General features: G+C 54.9%; 1 protein-coding gene across 1 annotated transcript in view; it reads right to left on the bottom strand.

Annotated features, from left to right (window-relative positions):
• Positions 1–5,681: 5,681 nt before the first annotated feature.
• LHX4 (LIM homeobox 4) overlaps positions 5,682–20,335 on the bottom strand; it is a 39,601-nt gene continuing 24,947 nt past the window's right edge. Inside the window, exons 3-6 of the mRNA XM_040636323.1 lie at positions 13,178–13,380; positions 8,736–8,890; positions 8,250–8,421; positions 5,682–6,076 (exon numbers count right to left, since the gene is read on the bottom strand). Of these exons, the coding sequence (XP_040492257.1) occupies positions 5,682–6,076; positions 8,250–8,421; positions 8,736–8,890; positions 13,178–13,380 (925 nt within the window). The remainder of the gene's footprint in view (positions 6,077–8,249; positions 8,422–8,735; positions 8,891–13,177; positions 13,381–20,335) is intronic.

A 20,335-nucleotide genomic window follows, 5' to 3' on the forward strand; every position in this document is an offset into this window, starting at 1 on the left:
CCAAGGATCTCGCTGTATGTCTGCCCGGGAGGCAGTGTCTTTCCTGGGTGACGGTGTGGACCGTGGGGCACAGCACGCGTCCAGGGGTTACGGAGAGTCAGGACAAGCTGGTGGCAGCACTGGACTGTGGACGCAGGAGTCCAGAGCCCAGCCCCCCTCCCTTGCCCCCAAGCAAGCTGTCCTTGTGGGCAGTGCTGCTCACAAAATAGGGTGACAGAAGCTGATGCTCCCTCTGTCTAAGGAGTCTTGAACTACCTCCCCGAGGGCCGCGGGAGAGCGAGGATCTACCACATGGCTGAGTTTGCTGTGCCCATTCTCCCTCGGCAGACTCCATCAGCACTTGGCCAGTAGAACTCTCTGCGGTAGTTGAAGGGCTTGTGTCTGTGGGTCCAAATACAGTAGCTCCCGGCCACCCGCAGTACTGAGCGCTTGAAACAGAGCCCGCATGAGGAGCGAAACTTGCAGTTTTATTGAATATGAACCGTTTAAAGGGAAATAGCCACGTGTGACTAGTAGCTGCCATATGGGGCAGTGCACCTCTGTTTGGGATCTTCTCTTCAAATAAAACCAATCACTAATGGAAAAAGCACTCTGAGTTTTTCCTAGATGGAAGCCCAGCTCTAAAGAAATCGGAGGACTGTGAGTTTTGTTGATGAAAGAAGCCGTGTTGCTTTTCCCACCCCCGCTAACCTTCGGGTTCCACACGCCGCTAACACCCCTTGCAGAGAAGAAAGCCGAATGAAGGTTTTTCTAGAAGAGCTCATCGAGGAGCCCTGATGACTCTGAGAAGGTGTTTCTATCCCTCGGTCCACCTCTCACCCAGATACAGATGTTTGCACATACTTCTTCTAGGGAGAACATGTTTAAGTGGGTAGGACTTCTCAAATGCAGCAGGACAAACAGTAACCAAGATTATGTGGTCAGTGGGTTTTCCCTGCCCATCCCCCAAGTTTAGGAGCAGAGGATTGGGTCCCAGGAAATTGCTGCCAGAAAACCAGAGCACTTCCTCTAATCGAACCTTTATTGAGCACTTGTGGTATTCATGGCTGTAAGTCGTTCTGGCATTCGGATTGTATTTTGGGTTTCCTTCCAGTAGTGAAAGGACCCCATGTCAGCTCAGCTTTTTGTCCTAATTATATCAAGAGAAAAAACGTCCAGAGAAAGAAAATGAAAAGCAAGACACATCCGCTTCTAAAGAATTTCCATATTTATTTGACATAATTTTACCATACACGTCTCATGCCAACACACAGGAGGCACATACAAACGAACGCACCAGCTTCTGTGTTCCAAAGTCACATGGCAATAAATAGGGATGGGTGGGTCCTTTTTTTTAATTTTTTTATTTTTTCCAGGAAATGAGACTTCATGTTTCTTTTGAACTGTACAAAATTTACACTGCCAAGGGTGAGGGCAACGATCCAGAGCTTAGGGGATCTGGGGCTTTGAGGTCTGAATGCAAGTTCAGAGCAGCTTCTGGGTCCCTGCAGCCCTGAACCCACGTGTTTGGCTGAACACAGTCCTCAAGTGGGGAAGTACAAATGGTTCCTGTCTCTAGGTGGGCAGCAGACGAGAGTGGGGGTGTCCTTCTCTGTCCACCTGTGCTCTGCCTCCCTAAGGAAAGGAATGCTTGGCACACCTCCCAGACCTGCAGCTGCCTCCTCACCAGAGCTCGCAGCATGAAACTGTGCTTTCCGTGGGGTCCTACCAAGCAGTGTGTGGGTGGGATGGCTTTGCCGTGCTCTCTCTTTTTGGCTCCAGTCACCGTGTTAGAGCAATTGGAGCAACTACTGCAAAAAGGGCCAACGGACCAATCCAAGAAAGAGAGAGCCAGTGATGTGCTTTTTTATTTAGCTTTCAGCACGCCCAGAGCCCGTCAGCAGCAGCCAATAAAACAAAACTCATTTCCGCTTAATTGAATTTTTCTTCATCTCATGGTTTCCAATTTTTAAAGTGCAATGTTTAAAAATGAGCCTCCTCAGTCCTTCCAGCCCCTGCTGGCTGAGGAGGTATGGTCATTATTTCCGTGGTTATGACCGAGTTGTCAGTCGTGGTGCATGGGAGGGGTCACATGGGAGCGTGGGGGCCAGACGTGCCCTGTCAGAGGGCTTCTGCTCAGCTGAAGCCTTAGAGCCCCTCCTGCCAGGAGGCAGTTATCTCACGATAACCAGCTTGAGCTTCACAGCCATTAATGTCTTTTGTTCTACAGACTTCTCACACTTTTTGCAATGTGAACTTCATTATGAAGATCTAATGGCCCCAGTGATCTTACTAGATTTCGTGTTTTACGCTGGCGAAAAAACAAAAAGACCAAGTTTTAAAGACACCCCACAATGCTTTTCTTACATCTTGTTCTCTTTCCCTAATGTTTCACTGTACTCGTTCGCAGGAGTCATGTTAGCTGATTTTCATTTTATAGTCATAACTACCAGATGGGGCAGGAAAGAGAAAGCGCGAAGATGGAGAGGGGTTGGCCTCGAGTTGCACAGCAAGTCCCTGCAAGGAGCCAGGCTCCCCAGCAATGTGATTTACCTAGAGGGCAGGCTTAGCCCTTGGATTTGGTATTTCCTCTATGCTTTTCTTCTCGGCAAATGTAGATTCTTCCGTAGCCGCTCAGGTCCCATTTTTGCTCATACCAGTTACCCCTGGAAACTTGGGGGCGGGGTGTTTTTCTTTCTGCCTTTAATTTGCTCCTGGATTCAGAAGCCACCTACCCTAAGGTCTACCAGCCAGGCGCTGCAGATAAGGGTTGCTAGTTCATTGCCCTCCTAGAGCCAAAGACAGACCCAAATATTGTAAATGCCTCTAGAAGTTCTCATTTCATTTTGATAATTCATCCGTATCGTTTTAGTAAGGAGGAAACCACTCCCACGGAGCACCTTGTACCTCAGTACTAGACTATTACTGTCATATTAGAGTATCACCATAATGAGCGCTAGACGAGTGCCTTTACGAGACCCTCAAGGTGATGCTCTATTCTTCTCCCTCTCTGAGCCGCAGAAGAGCCAAGGAATCGTCTTGGCATGTGATGGCTCCCTGGTGGCCCTGGCCCACCCGTACGCTAACCTCACTTGCAAGGAGACCCACTTCCAATCTGAGGCCTCTGGTGGCTCCTCTTCTAGATGAGACACCAGTGCTTGCTGCTTTCTGGGGAGGTGGCCACAGGGAACTCGTTCAGGCCACTCCGGCTTTCTGGCCAGTGCTCTCGAAAGGGCTCTTCAAGGCAGCCGACCCCACCACAACCGCAGGCTGCTAGCACCGTCGGCTGCACGGCTCGCTGTGCGGCGGGAGACTTAGGCTAGTAGCGGGAACGCGGACAGCCTCCCGTTCTCCCACCGCTGAATCGGGAATGAGCACGAGGAAGTCACATACAAGACCAAAACCAGGTCAACTTCAGCTGATCTTAAAAAACCAGTGGCACACAGAGAGGGGGCCTGTCTCTCTAGAGAGTCTGCCCTCCCGGCACTGTACGCATGACAAATGTGAAGTGCCTCTGACGTCTCATGAGTCACTAGGCCAAACAGTCAAGCCGAGATAGCGGTCTGCGTGGGACAGTGTGTCACTGGTTCACGGCCCGACACTGTCTTTCTCCTGCGTCCTGCAAGCAGCCTGCAAAGACTAGTGTGTGGAAGAAGCTGTCCTCCAAAAGGACAGTTGTGTCTTCCTTTCCCTCACACGGCTTATCTTGCATGTGTGTCCCCGCTCCCACTCCCAGCGTCCCCACTACTGGCGAATTCCCAGGAGCAACCTGACACCCCCCCCCCACCGGGAGCCTGAAGAAGTCTACGTTTGTAGACTCTGCAAGCAAAAATCACAGCAGCGGCAGCACACCAAAAATAACGGGACAATCCGAACGGATCGGAGCAAAGGTGATCCCAGGAATTCACTGACTACCTCTTTTCGAGAAGCTTGACTGACCTAAGTTTAGTCCTGGAAAGGAGTCTCCAGTAGATGCAGCAGCCAAAAGAAGTGTTTTATGTCTTCCTTTAGCCTGCCCGCCGTGTGCCTGAATCCCGTGGTCCTCAAAAGGTGACGGGGCGCTCACAGAAGGAAGGGTGCCCCGTCACTTCGTGTGAGAGAAAGGCAATGCCTTCTCACCCTTCCCTGCTCTCTTGTTTAAGAAAATGGAGGCTGAACCACCATCTCCCAAGGGGACCGGACTGACGCCCCCCGCGCCCCCGCAGCGTGCCCGGGGTACTTCCCGACCCGCCGAGGTGCGGTAAGGTAGGAGCTGCGGCACCACTCGCTCACCCCGGCGGTTCCCCGCGTGGGGCCTGCAGACCGCGGGGCAGGGCTGGGGGCGGGGGCAGCTCAACGAGCCCCTGCCGCAGGCCTCAGGCTGCGTGAGGCGTCAGAGCAAACCTGCAAGCTGACGGTCGTCGCCGCCGCTGGCTGCAGAGCTCGGCCTTACGGAGCGCAGGCCGGGGACGCCACAGGGCCGGGCCGAGCCCAGGCAGCAGCCCAGGGAGATGCGGCCCAAGAACCACTTGGGACCCTTTGGACGCTCCCTAGCGATTCCTCCCAACCAAGATAGGCCAAAAAGCATGACTAGTTCTTGGAAGATTCCAGAACTGTCCAATTGAGTCAGCTAGCACAGAGAAAGCTCTCGTTTTTCAAGGGCTGGGGCGGGCTGACTGCCGGTGGGGTGGGCTCGCAAGCTCAGGTACGCCAGCGCCTGCCAAGCAGACTCCAGGCAGCCTCGGCCTGCGGGATGGGGAGCTCTGCGACGCACGCCTGCCGACGGCTAAGCGGACGGCACGTCTAAAATCTACATGCGCCTGCACGCTTGCACTGATTGTCGTTCTGTCCTGTCCGTATTTTAGCTTTGATCACCTTGTAACCCACAGCCTGTCTTGTGGAATAAATGGTACGAGCAAATTAAAAAGGCACAGTGTGCACAGGGGACTCGTCGGGCAGTCGCTGTGATGGTCCAGGGCTACTCAGCTCCAGCCTGAGTCACCTGCAAGGAAAACCACTTCTTGCCATCAGGGATTCAGTGATAGGGACGGGATTTCTAAAAAACCCAAACTGACAAATATTGTCTGGCTTGTATTTCTGGGCAGGGAAGAAGTCATATTTTTCACAGCAAAAAAAAAAAAAGAAGAAGAAGAAGAATGGGACGTTTTCAATATCAAACGGTGGCCATCAAAGTTTTCACTGACCTTTAATAAGTGACCTTTTATTTTCAAAATTCGAGTTCAATAGGGTGGTCCAGAGATCACTTTTAGTATGCTCAAGGGCCATGACGCCTCTACCCCAGCAACCTCAGTTCTGGTGAGAGCAGTGGTAGTGGTTCGGGAGGCATCTCATGGGACACACCAGTCGGAGCAGAGTTCCCAAAGGCCAAGGTGGCCTGACGGTCCCCTCGTGCTACCAAGCACCGAGCAGCCAAAGCCTGTAAGCAGGACGGGGGTAGGAAGCCACCAAGCAGCACCCTAGCGCTCCAGGCTCTGCACCCCTGTGCTGTGTTCTGAGAGGAGGCTGCCTTCCCGCTACTTCCCCAGGATAACAGGGCCCTCGTGTGGTCTGGTCTCTCGCCCGCCTAGGGATCAGCGGAGGACTTCCATTGAAAATAATGGAAATTCACATTGGCGCACTTTTGATCCTTAAAAGGCAAGTCTCTTTTGATCCTTGAAGATATTCTCTCAAGCCAGGATGGGTAGGGTGGGGAGGAGAGATGTTTAAAAAGGAGGATGATCCATTTCATCGAGCCAAGAGGCTGGGCTCGTTGGAAAGTCGGGATAGCCTACACTGCTTCCCGTGGAGATGTCAGAGGTGGGTCCCCCAGCCATGGCTCTCAGCGTCTGGCTCACTCCCTGCCCTGCATGCGCAATGATGCCCAAATTACTGTCCACTGTGTAATCCAGCCCATTGAGCAAAGGAGCGTGGGATGGCAGGGACGATATGGAGGAGGGAGACTGGGGGATTCCATAGGGGCTCCCATCCCTCAAGTCCTGATAGGATTGTCCTGTCCCGTCCATGGAGAAGCTCCCATTCATTAACTGTCCGCCTGTAACGTCCCCCACGTTGCCATAAATCCTATTGGTGTGGCCAAGTTCTGAGAGAATTTGCTCCTCTGTGGACAAAAGAACGAGATTTGTTGTCAGCCGCCAGGACTCCAGTGGTCCCTGTTCTTCACAACCTAGGAATACACATGACCAAGAAAGAAGCCCAAGGATGGAAGCTGCCTCACTGCCATGCATGAGTCAGACGCCAACACTGTCAACCTGGCATCCAGAGACTGACCCACATCGAGGGGAAACACAGAAGAAACACCTGTGGAGACTGAAGGCAGATCCCAGAAGGCTGGACAAATGTCTGCTGAGTTTGTAGGTCCCGTGTGGCTCACGTACCAAGATGGCTACACTAAAGAATATGAATGCCTGCGGTTTGTGAGTCGTACGTTATCAGCCTCACAAATGGAAACCACGTGCTGACAAGATTTAATCTGAAAGCTTTCAGGCTGAGAAAAGTGCTTGGTTTCGTTGGTTGGGAAAGAAGCTGGCCCACGTGGTAAGGGCAGCTGAGGGCCGCTCTTAGGCATATATACAAAATCCTTCTGGTCTACCTGGAAAAGCAGTTCAATATCGAAGGACTTGGTTTCTCTCTCAATCGAATAAGCTCTTCACTGGGGACAAAGCATTGACTTGACTAAGGCAAATGGACCTTCTTGTTTCTTGAAGAATTTCATTAAGGGTTTCTAATGGAGCCTGTGCTACCTAGAAGCATGTATCTCCCCAAAAGAGGCGAGCGGTTTTAGTCTTAAGAAATAAAGAGTTCTATAATTACCCAGACAGACCCATGACATGTCAACCTGGGGTCCCACCTGCACCCAACAGAAAAGAGCTACAACGCAAGATGCAACGATCCTGCATGTTCCAGACGTTGTGGGCAGCTCAGATCAGGTTCAATGGCTTTCTTAACTCCACCAATAGGGCTGGAAGGTGAGCATAGGCTCTTGAGCCCTTCCCAGGGTCCACAGGACAGACCTCCTGAGTGGGCGACAGTCCTCTCAGGGCATTGTGCTCTGGCCGGCAGCTGGGTCCAGCCTCTGCCCCGTGAACTTCCTTCTCTATTCCCACCCTGGGCCAGTGCATCAGCTCCTATTGAGTCTCCCCAGACTAGACTTCAACACCCATTCCTTCTGACAGCCTGCCCTAGGCCTGCGCCTCACCACTCCACCCTGCAAATGAAAAGGGGGAAGGAGAGCTCATGCTCTTTAAAGGGGGCAGAACGATGAAGGCTCAGCTCCACTGGAAAATGGCCGTTATCTGGCCTTTCGCCTACACCTGTCATTCCGTACGACCCTCTGTGGGGTCCACAGGCTCCCGGTGGGGACAGTCGTGTCTTCCAAGTGTTAAAACTGTGCTGAGCTTCACCCAAACACGTCCACAGTCAGTGGTGTTCATTGAACCCCACAACACTGAGATGGGCAAGAATGTAGTTGTTCCCCGTTTACAGATGCAGAAACTGAGCCTCAAGAAAAGTGAATTGATCTGAGAAAGCCACAACTGGCCACCGGATTTCTGGGCCCCCCCGCCACTACTCTTTCTAGCCACCTACAACAGAGGACCTTCCACAGCTGAGGACTCAGTAAATGAGAATCGTTATGACTATTTGCAAACAACCTCGGGATCCAAAACATGCGGTGATTGGCCATTTTGCTGATGCGCAGATTCGAACGAAGCGCATGCGGCAGAGCTGTGTGCAGGGGACAGGATGAAGTGAGCCGCGGGGGAAGGGACTTCCGAAGGGGGGCCTGTCCCATCCTGCGTGCACTCACAGCAGTGACTTCCCAGGGCAAAGGGCCTCCTGAGCGCGTCCTCCCCACCACCGGGAGAGGAGGGAGAGGTTACTCCAGGGGATCACGGAAGGGAGGCCAGCACCCCTGCAAGGGAGGGAAATGCAGGAGGGGGGCTGAGGGCAGGGGCCGAGACACAGCTGTCTGTTCCCAGCTGCACTGGCGGTGAGAGAGCCCCAGGCAGCAGGAAAGGAGGGGAGGCCTTGGGGCCCACGGTCCTGGGGAAGCCAGCTTCCACATTTCTGCAGCAGAGCTCTCGTTTCCTACTCCTTGTCCCATCTGAAGGGCCACTGCCACCCCCCACCCTTTACTACAAGTCACTGGGAAGAGCCTGGCTTCAGGAAGCAGTTGTCAAGGCCTCGAGAAAGGTCCCTCCTGCAGGTCAAGAATTACTGCTTCCAAGGGGCCTTTCCTAAGGCCTCGGCCTCGCCCCTCCAGCCCTGCTCACCTCGGAAGCTCAGCTCACTGTCACTGACCCCACAGTCCTCCGCAGAGCTCTCCTTCTCCTGCTTGCTGCCGCCCCGGCTCCGCTTAACACTCTTATAGAACTGCCCCCAGCGATGCCGCCCCGCGTCCTTCTTCAGGCGCTTCTCCTTGGCCCTTCGGTTCTGAAACCAAACCTGCCGCACGAGCAGAAGGGACCCACTCAGGGAGCGTCCGCCGCAAACCCAAGGCCCCCAGGGTCCCCAGGACAGGTAGCTGGAGACGGGCAAGACTCGTCGGGCGAGGTCAGGGCCAGGAGTGTGATGTGCCCGCTAGTCTCTGCTCCCGGAAGCTCGCCCCCCTTAACGGCCGGAGCTCAGCTCCCCGGTGCGCTCCCTGAGCCTCCCTCTTGCAAGCGAAGAGGCCACGGAACCACACACCCGCCCAGGCCACCCCCTCCCTACCCTGGCCCAGCAGGAGGGCGCAGGCCTGGGACCCCCAGACGGCTCACCTGTACGACCCTCATGTCCAGGCCGGTCTCCGAGGAAAGCTGCTCCCTCACGTGCCGGGCGGGCTTGGGGGAGTTCTTGTAGGCGTTCTTTAACGTCTCCAGCTGCTTGGCTGTGATGGTGGTTCTGGGCCGCTTGGCCCCAGCCTCGGAGTCATCTGCAGTGTAGACCACCCCTTACTGGCCTCCGCCTGCCCAAAGCAGCTGGGCCCCATCCCCCTTCCTCCTCTCTTGCGGTCTCGCCCACCATGGGCAGAGCCATGGGAAGGAATGGTGAACGACCCGCTGGAGCCCACTCCTCACCCCAGGCCTTTCCGAGTCACGGAAAAGTGAGGACAACAGTCCTTCCTCAGCTCCCCGCCCCTCTCCGTGCCCCCAGCCCTGCCACACGGGGGCTCCCGCCCCACTGAGGGTGTACAATTCCACGTGCTTCCCCGTCATGGCAGAGGCTCTGGTTGGACATCCTGGGTTGTGAAGGCGCATGAGCCAGGATGAGCGATGTGAGTTCTGGGCTGTGCCCAGACACCTCTGCCCCTCCTCCCCTCGGAGCCTCCCTTTTCCCAGGTCCCTTCGCAGTGGCCTCCCTGAGCTCAGCAGGGGTGACCTGCTCATTGGCCAGTCATCTAAGCATCCTATTACGGGTCAGAACCCACTAGTGGTTTGTATTGTCAATTGAGTGGATCAAAAATTTGGGGCGGAATATGATGCATGGGATGGAATGGGAGAGAGGAGGGCAAGCATGGTTCACAGGACTTGCTTAGTGTTCGTGGTATGAATATATGTGTGCTGAGTTGAAAATGAGTTTCTTACTTGGGGTCATAGTCAAAATTTTTTGAAAACCACTGGTCTGAAGAGTGTTCAGGACAACACACTGACCGATCCACAGTCTTCGGTGGATTCTGAGCATCGAGCTAATAAGCCTGCTGTTCCCGTCGTCAGAGGTTGGTTTGTTCAGCCCAGAGCAGGGCGCCTATGCGCAGTCAGGAGCACACAGCCAAGAGCGGACGGTTTGTCCCTCTCCCGGCGCTAGACCTCTGCCCGTTCTCTGCAGGGCACCCGAGTCCACAAACCGCCATCGCTCCAGGCCTGGCTCTCTGGGTCTTCTCTGTTCCCTCCCCCGGGCCCTTTAAAATGTCTCTGTTACCTTCCTACCTTCCTTTCCATTCAAGAAAACCATCTCTTAGGATCAATAATAGCCAGTATTTGCTAAGCACCTACTATGTGCCTGGTGTGATCTGAGAACTTGATGTGCAAACAGTCCTCACGACAATTCTGAAAAGTGTTTCTTGCAGCCTGAAGACCTGGGTTCAACCTTCTTGCTGAGCAAGGGAGTGACGTGGGCCAGTACCCTCCCCACTCTGGAGCCTGGGGCACCTGCGCCTGCCCTGAGTGGGGCAGCATGCAGGCCCGAGTCCACTCGGCAGTCATGCATGCGGCCGGGGAGGATGAAGTCGCCAGTCCTCTCTCCTTGGGCTGTTTTCTGCTCCAGCAGAGCCATTATTGTCCTCAAACCCTTGCCACCCATCCCCTCCCTGGAGTCCTGATCCAAAGAGCAAGGCTTCCACAGCCGCCATGGCAGAGACTGAGGAAAACCTCCCAAGTTCTTTAAATTCTGTCATAAGGAATCCATCCCTTCTGCCCCTGTTTGTAGAGATGACAGCAGGACAGCATTTGATGCCAGTATGAAATAGTGCTCTATTAAAACATCTCTACGGTCTTCAGATCAAAAATTTGAAATAATGAAACCAGCAAAAGGATGTAATTCATCAAGAATTGTCTAATTTTTAAATAGGCCAGCCTGGTGATTTAGAAACTGTTTTCACCGTGGCCACTGGGATCTGCCCGTCATCGAGGGTGGGTGGCCCCTGGGTTCAGAACTGCTGCCTACGTGCACAGGACTTTCTTCTTGCGATTATGGGGACTATTATGCTGTTATTTTAACATTCGCTGTTATTATAATTTAAAATCTTTTTTATATCCTATAACAATGTCATCCAAGTATTCATTAAGTAGTGGTGGCAGTGCTCGTGCTGAAAAATGTACCCAAAAATCAATAACTTTGGTACAGAAGTTAAATGTGATAAAACGCTATGAAGAAGGCCAAGCGAGACCATGATATCCTAGGCTGTTAATTTAGGAGAGAGCATTCTGCAAGGTATTAGAGATAGTGCTGAGAAAATAAAAAGTAGCATTAAGGCAAAGATACACTTCACCGGTTATAGATTTATGTGCTTCCAGAATACATCCCCCCCTCCTACTTTTTACATTAATTCCTATGGGAAAATTAGTCTTAAAATACGTTCGTTTTGAATTATTCAGGGTCTCCTAGCACTTGTCCCTGGCGTAAAATGCAACCTCATTATATTGAAAATGCAAATATTCAGGGAGATGTAACAAATGAACAAAACCATTCGCACTAAGGTACAAATAGCTGATGTTCGGTCCTTTGTGTAGCCCAAGGGGAGGGAACTGTAAGCCTGAAAGAGGGTTTAGATCAGCAAGGAGGAATTAAAACTGAAAAAGAGTCAAATGTCCCAAAGCAGACAAAGGCCCCCTGCTGCATTAAGGGTCACCTGGATTCCACAGGATGGAGTAGGCCCTACCCCACCGACAGCCAGAGGCAGGAGGAACGGGTCAGGAATACTGTGTAACTTTCGGCTACTTGAAAACCTAAAGCAGATCTCACCCCCCTGTTGACACTCATCTTCCTCGTGGGTCTCACTCTCATTCAGCATCCGTTCTGGTGCTATCCTATGTAGACCTCAGGAACCGGCCCTATGTGGCAGGTGCTACTACCCCCCCACCCCCATACAGAACTGAGAAGCCAAGGCTCAACCAGTTACATAGCTGGCCAGGGGCCCCAAGTTAGTAACTGAGCAGAGATGTCCACCAGCCTCTGATGCCAAATCCAGTGTCCCCCAGATGTCTGGTGTGGCTCAAATAATCCTTGATAAAAGTGTTCACTCCACTGTCGTTCTTGCCTCCCCAGCTAGTCTCCCCCTCCTCTGGAATCGTCCCCAGCAGAGGTGGGTGCCAGGCCACGAATGCTCAGGGTCTGAACAAGGCCTCTGATGATGAGAAGCCGCCGCCGGCCTGGAGGGAGGTCACGCATTCTTAGTATCTCTGGGGGAGGGCATCAGAGCTCCAAAGGCAGCTTGGGCTCTCCCTGAGTCCCTCTGCTTTGATGGTTTATCCCTGACAAGATGCCCTAATCTTCTATGACGTCATGATTGACTCCAAAGCAGCAGCATTGAGGGAGTTCGAAGGAACCTGAGCAGATGAATACGTTAAGGCAAAGAGCTTGGGAAGGGGCTTGCCGAGGCCCCAGAAAGAGGGGAAAGGGGACTGAAGTCCTGTCCATCCCGAAAGGCCAGCGCTGCAGGGGTCCTGGGAGGAGAGAGTGGAAGCCTCTGACTCCGGCACCCCTGCAGTGCTGTCCTGCTCACCTCCCACCAAAGCCAAGCTTGGTGCCAGCTGCCTCACCAAACCGGCCCCTACGCCTATGCCTCCTCACCACCACAGAACCCTTAAACTGTGTTTATGCAGCCAAAAATAATAATAATAATAATTTCTCCATGTATGGATCAGATCTATGCAACACGTGTGTGGGGGCCCAGGAAAGATCTAGAAGGGGATGCATGAAATGGTTGTTGCTTTTTTTTTTTTCATCAGGCCCAGAGCTGTGGGAGCTGCTGAGTTGATAAAAATTCTAGTCAAAGGCAAATGACCTTGGTGTTTTGTGAGTTTATGCATCTAAGATTCCCAGGTGGAGTTTGGCCAAACGCCCATCTGGAACCAGGGTGAAGGGCGCAGCACCTGGAGGCACAGCTATGAGTGAGGAGCTGGAGGGGGGCTCCAGGGGAGCAGGAGGGAACTTGGCCTTCCTGAGGGGTCGCAGCCCTGTCTAGGCCCAGGAAAGGCTCTGGGCTGCTCGGGAACCGGCACCGGAGGGCCAGAGCCACTAACCCTGGGGCCTGTAGAGGTCTCCACGCGGACCCTAGACAATAGGCCCGAGGGGGCTGGGGGAAGGGCAGGGTGGGCAGGAAGTTGTGCGGCTGACTGACTGGAGTCCCTCGGAGTGTGAAGACTGGCTCCTGCATCGGGGACTTCTGGAGACTTCCCGGGGTCCTCACCTCACAAGGAAGGGGGAGACCCTGCCCTGAGAAGGGAACGCAGTTAACTGAAGTATGAGCTGAGGCAGGCCACGGTCCTGCTGTCACTGAGGAAGCCTTGGAGGTGTGGGAGCGCCGAGGGGCGTGCACCCCGGTACGCAAGCCCGGGGAGAACCCCAGTCCGCGGCAGACGGCGCCCCCGCGGCCCCCGCCCGTGCCAGGAGCGCAAGGCCGCTGGCCGTCCTTCAGCCCCCGAGCCGTGCGGGCCAGGCCGGCGGCGCTAAGCACTGGGGGTGGCGAGAGCGGGGCTCGCGGGGTGGCGGCACGGCTTACCGTTCTGCTTGGCCGTCTCGTAGTCCTCCTTGCACACCAGCCGCCCGTCCTCCATGAGGTAGAACTCGTCGCCCGTGGCCAGCTGCCGGTTACAGATGACGCAGGAGAAGCAGTGCAGGTGGTAGACGAAGTCCTGCGCCTTGCGCACCACCTGGGTCGGGGGGATGCCCTGCTGGCAGGCCGTGCATTTTGTGCCGAAGCGCCTGTCAGGGCAGCACGAGGGTGAGAGCTGGCTGTGCCCCCTTCCTACCACATCAGCCCCTCTCCCACCCCAGCGCTCGGGGTGTCCGTGGGCATCGATGGCCGCGCCCCCCCACCCCGTACTTACCATCTGCCCCCCATCTCCGGCTAGCCTCACTGCTTTGTGCCCGGGCTCTTCAGCCACCCAATGAAGGGCGAGTCTCCAGGGCCTCTTCTAAGGCTGACCCACCAGGGCTCCCACCCGCCCGACAGCACCCCGATCCCCTGCGAGCCGACCGTTTCAGCCTCGGCATCCTGGTCTTCAGCTTTCCGGTGAGGCCTCGAGGACCGGCCCCACCGGGCAATTGCATGGTGGGGGGAGGCTGGTGTGCAAAAGGCATCCAGCAAACACCTCTTTACACGCTCGCACAAGAGGAGCCAGGAGACCCCACATGCCAGGGTCCACACTGCCGTTCTGGAGAAACTTGCCTTTGGCAGGAAGAGCGGGGCTCTCCCAAAGTCCTCTCTCTCCCATCTCTCTCCCTCATCTGGCACACCCCGAAGCCCTCCCTGCCAGCCTCCATCCCCATCCCACACACAGCCCCCAAGATGTGTCGGTCTGAGGCGAGCCCAGGAATCTTCATATTCACACCACTGCCCCATTCCGGGCAAGGAGTCTGCGGATCTCAGTTTGAACAATGCTGCTTCGGGCCTCTTCCTGTTCTACATCTTTCTGGACCAGCACTGAGGCAAGAGGAAGGCGCCTGCTGCCCCCCGGGCCCAAGGTGGGAAGTGGGGAGAAGGAGACCCATTGAAAATAGAGTCTAATGGGGTCGTTGAAGCCCCTTCCTCATGCCGTCCATAGACAACAGAGCCACACGGGTGGTCATAGAGGCCAGAGGGGAATTTGGGGCCAGTGTAGACACGGGTGATGAAGGGGGGGTGCTCCACGGCAGGTGAGCCTTGCCTGCTTCAGGCGGGAGGGGTTGGAGAGGCAGGGGCAGAGTTTAAAACAGCAATCAACCTAATTATTCATGACATTTCACACAGCAGAACTTTATCTTCTTCAGGATGAAAGACTTCGCCTAATGGATCTGGGGAAGGTTTGATTTTAATGGTCCTTTTAACTAATGCTTATAGGCAGCCTGATTTCCCCTGAAAGGACAGTACATATTTCATCCACATTAATACCAAATAAATTAATTATGGTCATGGCTATCATGATGAATCCCAGATTAATGCAGAATGATGGGTCTCTTATGCAGTAATGATACCTGCTGGGGGGCTCCAGGGGCCTAGAGCAGGAGCAGCCAGCTGCCACTTCAGAGGCTCCCCGCCCAGCCACACCGTGTCACAGAGAGAGAAGTGGGGGGTCTCTAAGTCTAGAAGTGTGGCCCAGGGGGCTGCTTTTCTGAGACAAGGTCTGAGAAGGGTGTTAGGGTTTGAGTGGCTGGGGAGTCTGGCTCGGAAGGACCCCAGACCTTGGTGTGGTGAGGAGGATGGGCGGTGTAGGAGCAGGCCTCCAGAACAGCTGTTCTCCAGCCCACGGCTCAGGATGGACTCTGCAAACTACCCCTGAGTCATTCAGAATTGTGCAGTAGGAGGGGTTTCATCAGATTTTCAGAGGGGTACAGGACCCAGAAACAGAGAGTTAACATTTGTTGAATGAATAAATCAGCTCATAAAGAACCATGCTTTATAGAGGATGTACATGGGGATGGCTAAATCTGAGGATGGAGAACAAAGTATACTGTCCATTCTAGAAAGTTCTACACCCCACAGAACACAGGTGAAACCAGGCTTCTTCAACAGCTGCTGTCTAACCAGGCCACCCATGTTAAAGAGGAAGGCAGGCAGACAGTTCTATCCTGTGTGAGTGGGTGCGTGTGTGTGTTTGAGGGACAAAGAGAAAGGAAGCCTGTGTGGATATGTGTTACTAGAGTGTGTTTTCAAAACGCCTGCCGTTTGTAGATGCTCTCCAGGCCAATTCACAAAGCAGGTGTTACAAACGAACCCGCACCTTCAGCTCGCTCCCTGCAGGGCCTCTCACACAAAGCACTGCAAGTCCAGGGTCCAAATCCTTTGCTGCAGATGCTGGAACAAAAACAGCTCCAGAGAGGAACGAGGGTTTTCCAAAAAGCCAGTCTGATCTTGTCAAGGGGAGGAGGGCTGAGGGGAGGCTCCGGAACAGAGTGAGGACCCCCCCTCGGAGAGGACCACATCTCTCCACAAAGAAGCAGCCCGTGGCTTTCAGTAGCCAGAAACCCACTTGACACCAGAGCCCCAGAGACATGAAAGATAACGGGGGTATAAATTTAATCTACATACCGACAGTGATTCATGTGTAAGGGGGGCAAGTGCACAAGAAAAATGAAAAATAAATGGACTTTCCCACCAGCGTTTTTTAGCAATTGAAGCAATTTTCCTGATTGTGGGATTTATACCGATAGTAAGTGCAAGTTGCTCCTTATTACCTTTCTCCCCTGGAGCACAGCCAGCGGGACCCTCGATGAAGGGACCATGCGCCCCGCCCTGAGGGGCACCCCCTGCAACCCGCTGGTCAGAGCCAGTGGCCCTGGAAGGAGACGCCACTGGGGGTGGGGGGGGTACCTGATGAACACACTGTCCCACGGCTTCCAGAGCTCAGACCAGCCCGAGTCACGGATGAGACGGCCGTGCCTGGACGGCTAGATGACTCGTTCTGTGACAGGCAGTCATGAGACGGCCATAGTTCAAATTCCCTGGTCCAAACCCAGGTCAAACGGTGAACTTGGCCGCTGCGCAGAGAGGCAATGTCTCAGCAACCTGACCACATTTGAAGGATGCTGGGGTAAGGCGGTGCTGGGCGCCAGCCAAGGAAGAGTCTTCCGAGGGATGTTCCAGGCCATACCCCCTTCGTCCTATCCCAGGCCCTTGCTGCGTGCAGGGCCCTGCTCCTTTGGAGCCACCGGCACCGCCCTGCTCACCGCGACAGTCTCTCTGGCCAGCCCTGCCTGGCCGAGCCTCCAGGGACCGCGGTCTCCCCGGGGAAGGCAGCTGGAGCCAATCCAGATGACAAAGAAAATGCAGGAAGGAACTTGCTAATGGCCCACAGCGCTTTCCTCCTGGACCAGCATCACTGGAAATTCTCTTACCCCGCCCAGCATGGAGTCGGCAAGCGCCGGGCGCTGACCGACGGAAGGAGCAAGGAGCGAACTCAGGAAAGGCTCCTTAAAACGTGGTCTCAGCCGTCAGGGAGGAACCAGCACAAAACATAATCCTGCCACCCCCATCAAAAGCTTTTCCAACAAACGAATGGAACCCGGGTGGCAGCGGGGCCGCAGCTGAGGAAAACACGAAACCCGCACCCCACTTTGTGCCATCCCGATGCTCGGTCCCGGAGGTCACGTGCCTGCCCAGCACAGCGCCGGCATTGCGATTCCTCCCAGCAGAGAGAAGCTGAGGCTGACACTGGTGCGGGGGCGGCCGCCGCTCACAGAGGCAACGAGTGAGAAAAACGGGGCTTGAGCTCAGGCTTCCGACCACTCGCCTGGCACATGGCGGGTGTCACAGCGAATGTCCCCTGGGAAGTCGGCTGTGGTGCCCCTACCCTGAGAAGGGAACCCAGGCAGAAGGGCCCTCCACAAGCCTCCCCAGCTGCTCTGAGCCACAGACCAATGCGGAGGCTGCCCCGGGAGCCCTCACCCCGGGGGTGCCCCCCGACACACCGACCGACCCTGCTCAGCACCCTCCCCGCTTCTGCCCCCCCGGGGGCGGGCATGACGGGCCTGGGCTGCTGGCTGGGGAAATGCACCAGACAACATGGCCGACAGCCAGAGGCTGCCCCTGACCCCGGGAAGGGGGCCAGGCCTGTGTCCTTGGTCTCACCCTTGGCTCCGGGGCTCAGCCTGAGTCCCCGTCTGCCCATTTATCTGTCCACCCCTGCTGCTCTTGACAAGCCTGGTGGGACCATTCTGCAGGCCAGGGACAAACTTGCAGAAAAAGGGCAACAGGCAGGCCCTGCAGACACCACACCTTCTAGAAACAGATGCACGCAAATCCTGTACCACAGATGTTTGGCACATCCTGAGTTTGAGTTCTGCCCTATGATCCCAGGTTCCACGTTTGGGCATTGCAATACTACTAATTCACCAGCACCTACTGCGTGCTCCCTGATCCACAGACCACACCCTGCCCCCTCCCCGTGGTGGTCATTGCCAGCCCAGCCCCTCCCCCTCATCCCCTGGAGAATTTAGCTCCTGTCCTTCCTGTCAGCATGCTTCCTGACTTTGCTATCCGCACAACAGTGCTTCCTGCCCCTGCTCCCTCAATCATTTGACCTCTTCCTTCAAGGTCAGGGCCTCTACCCTTCCTCAGCCACTCACTCCCATGGTCCACTTAGACTTTGCAGGAACTGCAGCGCCTCCAGGGGTGACTTCCAGGCACCTGCCCATCTGGCCACCACCTCCCGTTCATCCAGCTCCCGCCCTGCAGCACTGACTCCCATGGCTCTGCTGAGACAGGACCAGCTCATCCTTTCACTGCCCACAGGTCCTCACCCCCCTCCCGGCCTGGCTTCCTCCTTACCCAGCAAGGTCTCTGTGGTCCATCTCACCAGTCCTTCCCTTGCACACACCCTCACCTCGCCGCCCTGCCCTCCACCCTCTGCCGTCTCCACCCAGCGCCTGACCTACCGCCTCACTGACTGGGCCCAGTTTAAATTTGTGATCCGTGACTCAAGAGGGCCTGAGGAGCACAGTACATCTCCCTAGTCCACTCGCTCTGCCATGCTCCCAGACCCCTCCTCCCTCCAGCCCCTCATCCGCAGTCCCAGCCCTTGGCTTCCTATTTCCCAAGAAGACCCGCCATGGGCCCCGACTCCCCTGTCCAGCCACCATCTGCCCTGCTTTCCCTCTGCCTCCTACTGCAGCACCAGCTGTGCCCCCTGTTCGAGGCTGACCACCCACGCAGGCACGAGTGCATGTCTTCTTGCCCAATAAGATCAGTCCTCCAGCAACTGTTCCTTTCGCCCCCACATGATTAATTTTCCCTCTCAACTCACTCTTCCCCACCAGGGTACAATCGTGCTCTTGTTTCTGCCACTTCAAAAAACCCTCTCTTGACCCCACATCTCCCTCCATCTACCACCCACCTCTCTACTCTCTGTATAGGAAAACTCCTCAAAAGAAGGGTCTGCATGCAGGGCCTCTAACACCCCTATTCCCACTCTCCTCTTGAACCCACTGTAATGGTTAATGTTATGTGTCAACATGACCAGGCCACGGGATGCCCAGATATTTGGTCAAACATTATTCTGAATGTGTCTGTGAGGTTGTTTTGGGATGAGATTAACAGATGAATCAGTCGGTTGAGGAAAGCAGATTGCTCTCCCTGTTGTGGGTGGGCCTCGTCCAATCAGTTGAAGGCTTGACTAGACCAGAAAAGCTGACTCTCCCAAGAGTAAGAGAAAATTCCTCCTGCCTGACTTCCTTGAGCTGGCACATTGGCTTTTTCTTGCCTTGACTTGAACTGAAACATCAGCTCTTCTTAGGTCTCCAGCCTGCTGGCTTTTGGACTGGAATTTACACTATCAGCTTTCCTGGGCCTCCAGCTTGCTGACTGCAGATCTCGGGGCTCCTCGGGCTCCAAAATCACAGGAACCAACCTTTATAATAAATCTCTTTGTATTACACACACACCCCATTGGTTCTTTTTCTCTGGAGAACCCTGACAGATACACACTCCAACTCAGGGTGCCACCCACAAATCCACCCAAACTGCCCTTGCCAAGGTCACCCATGACCCCAGCATTGCTGACCCAGCGGTCAGGTCTCATCTTCCCTGACCTTTCAGTGGCATTGGCTCTCTTCCTGCTCCCTAGAACATGGTGCTCACTGGGCTCACACGGCTCTCCTGGTCCTGCCCCTCCCCTCCAGCAGCCTCTTGCCCAGACCTCCCGCCTAACTCCAGACTGGTCTATCCCACTGCCTCCTCGGCCTCTCCGCTTGGATGTCCAAAACCAAACTCCTAATCCTCCCCCAGAGCTTGCCCCCCATCAGAGAATGGGGATTTCATCCTTCTGTGACTAAGGCTGAAAGCCTTGGACACCCGCACCCAGTCTGTCAGCACACCCTGTTGGGACTTCCCAAAATTCAATCAGAATTGGACCACTTCTGACCATCGGCACCGCTGCCTCCCTAGTTCAGGCCACCACGAGGCCTCACCCACGACTCACGGCTCTCCTGGCTTCAGCCCTTCCCCCACACAGCAGCCACAGTGCTCCCACCTCACTCCCCTGCTTGACACTTCCAGGCTCAGGGTAAAAGCCCAAGTCCCTTTACTGGTCCACAAGACCCTCCAAGACGATCTAGCCTCCTCTCCTACACTCTGCCTGCTCACACGCCCAGCCACCCTGGCTCCTTGGCTTGGAATGCTCTCTCCCCAGATACCCGTGTGGCTCAGGTCTGCATTTTCTGCAGGTCGCCCCTCACACGTTGCCTTCTCCAGGGGCATTCCTTGACCAGCTCTGCCCCAATCCAGCACTTTCTGCCATGTCTCCACCAGATGCATGCGCTGCACAGTTCTCGTGTACTGTATCTCTCCATTTCTAGAAGGAAGCTCCATGCCAGCCTGGTCACCACTGAATCTAGCACCCACAGCAGTACCTGCCCAGGATACATGTCCGATGAAAGCTGGTGAAACAACAGTGAAGGACCCGTGCCTAGGATATGCAGTAACACACGTCCCCCATTTGTAGATGAGGAAACAAGTTCGGAGAGGGTAGAGAATGTGCCAGAGACCACATAGCCATGAACGGTGAAGCTGGGATTAGAACCCAATGCTCTTCCTTACATGCCATTGGGAGGCAGTCGGGCAGGGGCTCGCCCAGGCCCCCGCCAGCCTCTGTGTGGGGGGCGGGGGGGCTGTCATAGCACAGTGCCCTGTCCCGAGGAAACAAAATACTGCATAACTTAATTTTACACTTTAATTGCTTGGTGG

Source organism: Ursus maritimus, unplaced genomic scaffold, assembly GCF_017311325.1.
Source record: "Ursus maritimus isolate PB19 unplaced genomic scaffold, ASM1731132v1 scaffold_2, whole genome shotgun sequence".
Lineage (NCBI taxonomy): Eukaryota > Metazoa > Chordata > Mammalia > Carnivora > Ursidae > Ursus > Ursus maritimus.